Source organism: Acomys minous (genome assembly GCF_964271855.1).
Source record: "Acomys minous genome assembly, chromosome: 2".
NCBI lineage: Eukaryota > Metazoa > Chordata > Mammalia > Rodentia > Muridae > Acomys > Acomys minous.
Genome location: NC_140484.1, coordinates 88,119,900 through 88,130,186, shown reverse-complemented (window position 1 = coordinate 88,130,186; position 10,287 = coordinate 88,119,900). Strand labels below are relative to the sequence as shown.

General features: G+C 41.8%; 1 protein-coding gene across 1 annotated transcript; it reads left to right on the top strand.

The window, feature by feature from the left end:
• Window positions 1-474: 474 nt before the first annotated feature.
• Window positions 475-1,700, top strand: LOC311580361 (high mobility group protein B1-like). The gene has a single exon (XM_084751855.1). It carries the CDS (start codon window positions 567-569, stop codon window positions 1,212-1,214), a length of 648 nt encoding a protein of 215 aa, XP_084607981.1. The 5' UTR covers window positions 475-566; the 3' UTR covers window positions 1,215-1,700.
• Window positions 1,701-10,287: the final 8,587 nt, after the last annotated feature.

Genomic DNA, 10,287 nt, shown 5'->3' with positions numbered 1-10,287 from the left:
TGGTGACCAGAATACAGGACAAACTTCCTCTCACAGTATAAGGTCCTGTTCAACAAGCACTTGGTATTCCTCTTCATGCAAATAAGGCATTCCCAACAGCTTGGCCCCTGTGAATGATGTCCATTCACCTCGAAAGCCTCTACCTACTACAAAATTTTTCCTCAAATTAAATGAGCTGTCTCACTGAAGCCTGCCTCCCTGGAAGTCTGTTTCTTGAGTGCTTACCACCACCCGACGGCTTTATCTCCTAGCCCTTTCTGGTTTGCTCTCACTTCCAAGATTCACTGGTTATGATCATGGGCAGTCAAGCATTTATGGGTGTGGAAGCAGGGCCAGGAGCTACAGACCAGGCTGGACTCACACACAGATCCACCTGCCTCTGTATCCTGAGTGCTGGGATTAAAGTCCCTCCCAAAATGTCACCCAATCTAAATGCCTATCCTTATAGTATAATAAGAAATCTATCACGGCAGTACATTGAGCTCCATAGAGACAGCGCCGGGGCAAGCGTGAGCCGGACGGGCAACCGGGTGACTCTGAGCCTCGCGGACGAAAATCAACTAAACATGGGCAAAGGAGATCCTAAGAAGCCGAGAGGCAAAATGTCTTCATACGCATTCTTTGTGCAAACCTGCCGGGAGGAGCACAAGAAGAAGCACCTGGATGCTTCTGTCAACTTCTCAGAGTTCTCCAAGAAGTGCTCAGAGAGGTGGAAGACCATGTCTGCCAAGGAAAAGGGGAAATTTGAAGACATGGCAAACGCTGACAAGGCTCGTTACGAAAGAGAAATGAAAACCTACATCCCCCCCAAAGGGGAGACCAAAAAGAAGTTCAAGGACCCCAATGCACCCAAGAGGCCTCCTTCGGCCTTCTTCTTGTTCTGTTCTGAGTACCGCCCCAAAATCAAGGGAGAGCACCCCGGCTTATCCATTGGTGATGTTGCAAAGAAGCTAGGAGAGATGTGGAACGATACGGCTGCGGACGACAAGCAGCCCTGTGGGAAGAAGGCGGCCATGCTGAAGGAGAAGCACAAAAAGGATACTGCTGCCCACAGAGCTAAAGGAAAGCCTGATGCAGCGAAAAAGGGGGTGGTCAAGGCTGAAAAGAGCAGGAAAAAGAAGAAAGAGGAAGACAATGAGGAGGATGAAGAAGATGAGGAAGAGGAGGAAGAAGAGGAAGATGAGGATGAGGAAGAAGAAGATGATGATGAATAAGTTGGTTCTAGCACAGTTTTTTTTCTTGTCTATAAAGCATTTAACCCCCCTGTACACAACTCCCTCTTTTTAAAGAAAAAAAATTGAAATGTAAGGCTGTGTAAGATTTGTTTTTAAACTGTACAGTGTCTTTTTTTGTATAGTTAACACACTACCGAATGTGTCTTTAGCTAGCCCTGTCCTGGTGGTATTTTCAATGGCCACTGACCTTGCCTGGTACAGTCTGGGGGTTGTAAATTGGCATGGAAATTTAAAGCAGGTTCTTGGTGCACAGAACAAATTAGTTATATATGGGGATGGTAGGTTTTGTTTTGTTAATTTTTCTTTTCTTTCCCCCCCCTTTTTTGTTTTTGTTTTTTTGTTTTTTGGTTTTTTTCCATCTTCAGTTGTCTGTGATGCAGCTTATACGAAGATAATTGTTGTTCTGTTAACTGAATACCACTCTGTAATTGCAAAAAAAAAAAAATTGCGGCTGTTTTGTTGACATTCTGAATGCTTCTAAGTAAATACAATTTTTTATTAGTTAAAAAAAAAGAAATCTATCACATTTATTATTAAAGAGATTTCCTTTTGGAGAAGACTGAACCTACCAAGAAAATCCACAACTTGTCAAGGTATTTCAAATAAGTGCCTATAAGGATGCAAAAGCCAAAGAATTATATCTCTAACACAACTTCTACACCTAAGACTCAGGGACCTTTATGGAAAATGGGACAGAATGGTTATAAGATCGAGGAGACCATTGAAACTGTAGCTAGACAGTGTCTTATAGACATGACAGGAAGGCTCCCACTCAGTCTCAAAGATATGGTGGCCCAAATGACCGCCTAACAATAACACCAGTAGACATGCCAGTGAGGATAAGAAAATCACACAATGACTCATCCCTAGGTGAAGAGCTGCAAGCAATCAGTGGCTGCTGAGAGAGGGATATACATTCTTCTTCAGAGATAAATCTCCTGACCAGTTTCTCAACTTGAAGTGATCAGCCATCAACACATGTACTTAGAAACAGCACTACACAGACTCAGTGCATTTTATACATATGCTCAATACACATATCCAGGTATGTGTATATGCATGTAATAGTAATGAAGAAGATAATTTCTTGGATTTGAAAAAGATTACGGGGCACACAAGGAGTTGTGGTAGAGAAGGGAATTAAAACATTCCATAATGACATTAAGAGAGGTTCCCTCAGAACCAACTCTGCCTGATGGACTTTTGGCAGAGGATGGTTGTTGAGGAAGGAGTTTTATTTTTCAGTGGGGGTGTGGGCACTGGTAGGTAGGTTGTCTTTATCCACAAGATGACCCAAAACCTGTGAACATGTCATCAGTATCAGCTGGACTCAGTAGGATCTCTTGATCCTGACCCTGAAAAAGTGAGTCCATTTCTGAGATTCATAGAAATCAGAAACTTAATTGCAAAACCCTTTATCCAGACTAACTTAGAGAAAGAGATGTAGGAATGAAATTAGCAATATCATCAGTGAACAAGACTTAAGCATTGATGTCATGGAACTAACAGAATCATTAGTGGCTGTTATGAGAGTACAGATGCACGAAGATGGTAACTTAATAGAAGTGGACATACCTGTAGATGTACACACCACCCCTCATCAAGAAACATTCTTGAAGACACAAAAATGATAAGGATGGAGATGTGACTCAGCAGTTAAAAGCACACACTGCACTTGTGGAGGATTGGAGCTGCTTCTAGCACCCATACAATGCATCTCACAGCCACATGTAATTATAGCTAGAGGGATCCAATGCCTTGGGCCTCCATAAGTCCATATTCTCCCACCACACAGACACAGATACACACAGGCAAAGAACAGACACAGATACAAACAGGCAAAGAACAGACACAGACAGGCACACACACACACACACACACACACACACACACACACACACACACACACACACACTGAAATCTTAAGAAAAAGCATGATACTGAGCCCACAATAAAAGTCTCTGAGCTACAGTTCATTGGCTAGTCCTGACTGCCATTTATATAGGAACAGACATGACTTGCATGAGGAACTATAGAGTAACATTAAAAAAAAACACTCTCAAAACATTAATGAAAATGAAGAGAGATTATTCACTACAGTAATTGCAGCTGATTGCAGTGCATAGGTACTTAGCATAGTGTGAGGAGTAAATGTGCTGGATTAGTTTTTAAACACTTGTGATAAAATGTTTTACAAAATAACGAGACTGAAACAGTTTACTTATATTTATATGTTGAGGTTTGCATCCAAGCTTATTTGTTACCATGTACCTGAGAAGAGTATAATCAAAGTCAGAACACATATCAGATGAAAGGTCACACTATGGAAGACAGGACACAGAATGTGACAGGAAGTGGTAAGGGATATCTCCCACTGGGTTACTTACTTAGTGTATTGTAGCTTGTAAAGTTCCTGCAGTCTCCCATGTAGCTCTATCCTCTGGTGAGGAAGCATTTAAAGCATTTAAACCTATAGAATGTTTTTCTCACTCAAACTTAACATTGTTCTTGACCCTAGAGGGTTATGTGCATTTCAGAACGCCATGTGCATTTTGCTATGTGCATTTCAGGGTCCATGTATCCTCTAACCCTTCTTTAATTCTGTTGGTCATGTTTGGACACCAAGTGGCTGTGTAACTTTTCGGGGAAGATGTGAATAAACATCTACTTATCCAGGAATCTCATGATGAGCAATGTAACCATTCTACCAAAATTCTATGTGGTGACCAATTAGTTTATAAGAATGTCTTACAGGACTATGAATAAAGGATTACTAGTAGAGTGTGGATGAGGGGTTACTTACAGGAGCCTGAATGACTCAGGGATAGCTGCACCTTAAATAGCCACCATAGCACTGATGACAACTAATGAATAATGCAGCCTTGGAGCTTCCTGAAGGACCTGAAGGCAATAGGACATATTAATTACAAGAGTCTTGCTCAGGCAGACTCAGCTGGTCAGACAGCCTCAGGATTCTCCTTCCTTCCTCTAGGAGAGAATGTGTCAGTTAGAAGGGACTTGCTCTCAGCTGTCTGGAACCAGGAGGATACTATTTACCCCTTAAGTGGACTTTTAGTCTTTAGACTGGAGACATCCCTACAGAAGTGGCTATCTTATCTGACGTCTTCATGCCACACAGAAGCCCATCAGTAAGATCCTGATGCCCATGTGATGTCCTGACACCCTTACTTCAGTGATAGTGGACCCATATGCCCATGACATGGTTTCAGTTTTATCTCCTGTTCTCCTCTTTTCTCCACATCTGCACTTTCTCTTTTTCTGTGAAGGCTGTGACTATTCTTCACCTCTAGCTAGCAAGATTAAAGGACTTGCTCCATTTCCTACAGCTGCACTTGTTATGACTGTCCAGACTTAATTCAACCATGAATTTTTCTGGCTCCTGGTTTTAGGCAGAGATGTGGTTAGTGAAGCAAAATTTCAAACTGTAGTAATAGCCGTAGACTTCACTGATGTTTTTGTTAGTCATAGCTATTTTCCATAACATCCTTAGTATCTGATATCACCCCCTTAGAAACAGAAGGCAGGAAATAAAGTGGTAACTGAGCTATATTCAATGTGGCCTCCTTACCAAGATGTAATGAGGGCTGAAAGAAACATGCAGCATATTTTAGTGGACAAGCATTTCTCTTTTTAAATTAATACTTTTATTTTATTACATGTGTATAAAACAAACTACATACAGCAGGGAGAACCATGTGACAATCATGAGAATAATGAGTTCTATATATGTTACATTCATAGTGACTTGGCCATCTGCATTCATCTCGTTTGAAGTAACTGTTTTTCCTGTCTTGTTGAGTCTAGATTTCCAAATGAGATTCAATATCTATCTTATCTCACCTCTAATAACTTAACTTCTTTATCTTGATCTAAAACGGGCTTGTCTCCTATACAGCTAAACTTGGTTATAGAACTATATTATCTTGTCTTCAATGCCCCTCAGAGACTTGAGAAGGAATAAAACTTAAATTCCTGAGTGAATAAGCAGTGTGGGTTAGTAGCTTAAGACAGTTTACTGCCTGACCAGTCACCTAATACACTTTATAATGCTGGAGCCTCATCTTCAGGGACAAGCATTTCTATTAAAAAACTGGAGGGAAGAGGGGTAGTTATACAAATTCAGAATTGGCTGTAGGTATCTGTGGTTGATGGAATGAATGGCACATTAGAAATGTAGGGTTTCTATGGCACTGTCAGTTCACAGCACCCCCCCCCCTCTCTCAAACACACACACACAGACATAGTTATAGAGACAGAGAAACAGATACAGAAAGAGACAGTGAGATAGAAAAAGAGAAAGAATTAAAATTGAAGCAAAAGACCGCTGCACAGCCAAGGAGTGGAAAAGAGGCAGAGAGAAAACAGAGAGGAGAATGCTGCATGCCAGATCACCACTGTGCAGCGAAGCAGAGCCTTCTTCCACCTGTGCCCTGCTTCCAGCATCTCTGTCCTGCAGTGACTTGGACACCGAGACTCACCCCTCTGACAAGGACTGGGGTTCCAAGATGGCAGTGATGAGGACACGTGGTGTCTGATCTGCAGGGAAATTACTGTGGAAACTACTGGGAGTCACAGACCACCTCGAGAGCTGGAGATCACAGAGTCAAAGAGATCTGCACAGTGCGGACCACAGATCCATGGGTGGGTCTGACTTCCCACTATACAGAGGCACACAGAGGAGGGCAGACCATTCCCCACAGCCTTGTCTGGAGCCTGCCTGAGATCTGGGAGCTGTGGCCTTGCTTGGCAGCACAAATTTGGTAAATAGGACTGAAATCATCCTGGCAGTGAAGCATTAAAATTCCTGGCCTAGTGAAATCTCAGGAAACAGGTGGATCTCTCCTCAGACCCCCTCCATCTGCCCCGTGCCAGTAGACAGAGAGCCTAGGTGCCATACGGGTGCACAGAAGGTTGTGGTCACTGTGACCAGACTCAGAGTGTGGTCTGAGACCAGAGACACTACCAGCAGCCACAGACCAGGGGAGCAGAGGATCACTGTCTGAGAGAGACCCTCATTGGGCTAGTGTGACCTCCTGTGAGTCAGAGGAACAGGGAGCAAGGCAGACCAGTCTCCAGAGCCTGGTCCAGAGACTGCCTGCAAGCTAGGAGTGGTGGCATTGCTTGGCAGCTTGAACTCGTTTAATGGGACTGAAGTCATCTTGGCAGTGAAGCATCAAAATGCCTGGCCTAGGGAAATCTTCTGGAAATGGGTGGATCTGTCCTCAGTCGCCCTCCACTCGGCACCAGAAGCTACCTCCCAACATCAGAGATGGCAAAAAATGATTAAAGACCAATGTAAAAACATAAACAACAAAACCCAAAATAATATGGCATCTTCAGATTCAAGCTATCCCAAAGAAAGCAACCTGGAGAACTCAAGCACAATTGAAATACAAGAAAATGACCTCAAATCCTTAGTAATGAAGACAATAATGGAGGACATGAATAAAATCTGTAGTCAAATGCAAGAAGATGCAGCCAAAGAGGTGAAAGACATAAAAGAGGCCTATAGAGAGGCACTGGAAAAAATTCAGGAAAATATAAACAATCAGATTAAGGAAATCAATAAAACAATTCAAGATCTGAAGGCCTATAAAGAGGCAATGGAAGAAACTCAGTAATACACAAACAATCAGATGAAAGAAATCAATAAAACAGTTCAAGATTTGAAGATGAAGGTGGATATAATGATAAAGACACAGACAGAAGGAAAATGGGAATGAGAGAGCCTAGAGAGGAAGGAAAGCAACACAGACTCGAGCTTCTTTAACAGAATCCAAGAGATAGAGGAACAAATCATGAAGCTAGAAGATACAATCGTAGATCTAGAAGCAACCATTAAACAAAATGCTAAATCTGAAAAATTCCTGACACAAAGCATCTAAGAAACCAAGGACAGTATGAAAAGGAGAAACCTGAGGATAATAGGCATTGAGGAAAGAGAAGATGCCAGACTCCAAGGCCCACAAAAGCTACTCCAAAAGATAGAAATGGATGAAACATTACCAAATTCACTCTATGAGACCACAGTCATTTTGATACCTAAACCTCACAAAGACCCAAGAAAGGAGACCTTCAGACCAATTTCTCTAATGAACACTGATGCAAAAATGCTCAGTAAAATATCATTCACCATGACCAGGTAGGCTTCATTCCAGGCATGTAGGGATGGTTTAGTATACATCCATCAAAATAATCCACCATATAAACAAACTGAAAGAAAAAAAACACATGCTCATCTCCTTAGATGCAGAAAAAACATTTGATAAAATCCAACACACATTCATGTTTAAAGTCTTGGAGAGATCAGAGATAATAAGCACATACCTCAACATAATAAAGGCTATATACAGCAAGCCAATAGCCAACATCAAATTAAATGGAGAGATACTCAAGGAAATTCCTCTAAAATCATGGACCATGCTAGGCTGCCCACTCTCTCCATATCTCTTCAATGTAGTAATTGAAGTTCTAGCCAGAGCAATAAGACATCAAAAGGAGATCAAGGGTATCCAAATGGGAAAGGAGGAAGTTAAATTATCCCTATTTGCAGATGATATGATAGTGTACATAAGTGACCCCCAAAATTCCACCAGAGAACACTTACAGCTGGTAAACACCTTCAGCAAAATGGTGGGACACAAAATTAACTAAAAAAGTCAGTAGCCTTCCTATATACAAAGGACAATCATAGAGAGGAAGATATTAGGGAAACTATACCCTTTATGATAGCCACAAGCAATGTAAGTTATCTAGGAGTAACTCTAACCAAACAAGTAAAGGTCTTGTTTGAAAAATAACTGCAAATCTCTGAAGAAAGAGATTGAAACTGACATCAGAAGATGGAAAGATTTCCCTTGGTCATGGATCAGGAGAATTAACATAGTAAAAATGGCCATCTTACCAAAAGCAATCTACAGATTCAATGCAATCCCTATCAAAATACTACACAATTTTTAAAAGACATTGAAAGATCAATTCTCAACTTCATATGGAAAAATAAACAAATAAAAAACCAGAATAGCTGAAACAATCTTGTACAATAAAAGATTCTCTGGAAGAATCTTCACCTGATCTCAAGTTGTACTATAGAGCAATAGTAATTAAAACAGCATAGTACTGGCACAGCAATATACTAGTTGATCAATGGAATTGAATTGAAGACCCAGAAATGAATCCACACACATATGGTCACTTGATTTTTGACAAAAAAGTCAAATCTATTCAAAGGAAAAAGGATAGCATCTTCAACAAATGGTGCTGGTCTAACTGGATGTCTATGTGTAAAAAAAATGCAGTTAAACCCATATTTGTCACTATGCAGAAAGCTCAAGTCCAAGTGGATCAAAGACCTCAATATAAAACCAGAGACACTAAATCAGTTGGAATAAAAAGTGGGGGAAGAGCCTGGAACACATTGGCACAGGAGACAACTTCCTGAACAGAACACCAACAGCCCAGGCCTTAAGGTCAACTGTTAATAAATGGGACCTCATGAGGCTGAGAAGCTTCTGTAAGGCAGAAAACACTGTCAACAGAACAAAGTGACAGCCTACATACTGGGAAAAGATCTTCATCTACCCTACATCTGACAAAGGTCTAATATCCAAAATATATAAAGAACTCAAGAAATTAAATACCACCAAACCAAATAACCTAATTGAAAAATGGGGCTCAACGAGCTGCTAGCACTGACCGGGCACTCCCCAAACAACAGAACTAGCTGGGTCCATTCTTGTGGGCCCTCGTCAGGACTGCCCAAGTTATCAGGAGCCATGGGTCTTGCTGGCAGGGAATAACTGCTGCCCTAAAGCAACCTGGGAGCACTCGGGTTTTCTCTAGCAGAAAGAAAAGATACAGGTGATTCCTGCCAGCGGCCTGAACTGCCTTTGTCACCAGCCACAGGGACGAGCTGCTGGACTAACCTGGCACTCCCCAAACAACAGAACCTAGCTGGGTCCCACGATATAGGGAGCGGTGGCTCATGCATTCAGGTTATAACTGCTGATCTGTAGCAAGCTGGGAGTGTCCTGGCATACAGGGGCATGGAAATTGCTACCTCCTTGGATACTGCCAGTGGCCTGAAACCATACTGTTTCAGGCCAACCAGGCACTGATCCTGTAATCTTCAATAGGCAGATCCTAGCTGTGTCAGCTCCTGCAGACCCAGGAAGAACTCCCAAATTCATGAGAAAGGCTGGACACTCCTACAGAGTGTAGAGGCAGAGATAAAAGACAGCTACAACTCGGAAGATCTGATCCACCTGGGGTCTTGGCTACAAAGCAACAGGAAAGACAGACAGCTGGGATCAACCTACACAACCAGAGAGCTTGTGTGCTGACCTTACTCTAGATCTCAAAACTGCTGACTTGAGATACAGCAGTAAGGTGAAAAGGCCCAAACAGAAACCTACTTTGCATGACTCAGCCTGGAGCCTAAGGTGTTGAGAAAAATCTCTGGGAGTAGAATCTGAATCACCAGCCTGGTCCAGGGAAGTACTCCCTGTTCCCCACAGGTAAGGGCACCCTACCTATAATCAGACATCATCTATCCACTCCCAAACAGGGAAGGTCACTACAAACCACCTCCCAACATTAGAGTCATCAAAATGACAAGGAGACAATGAAAGAATGCTAACAAAAACCAAAAGAGGATGGCATCTCCAGATCCCAGCAATCCTAATGAAAACAACCTGGAGAACCCAACAACAATTGATATACATGAAAACCACTTCAAGTCCTTAGTAAGTAAGATGATAATGGAAGAAACAAATAAAATCTGTAAACAAATGCAGGAGGAAGCAAACAAGAGGGCTGATGACTTAAAAGAGTCATATAAAGAGACATTTGAAGAATTTCAGAAAAATACAAATAACCAGATGAAGGAAATCATTAAAACAGTTCAAGACCTGAAGATAAAAATGGAAGCTATCATAAAAGAACACACAGAAGAAAAATGTGATCGAGAAGCATCAGAAAAGAAAGCAAGCATCTCAGAGGTGGCCTTAACTAACAGATTGCAAGAAATGGA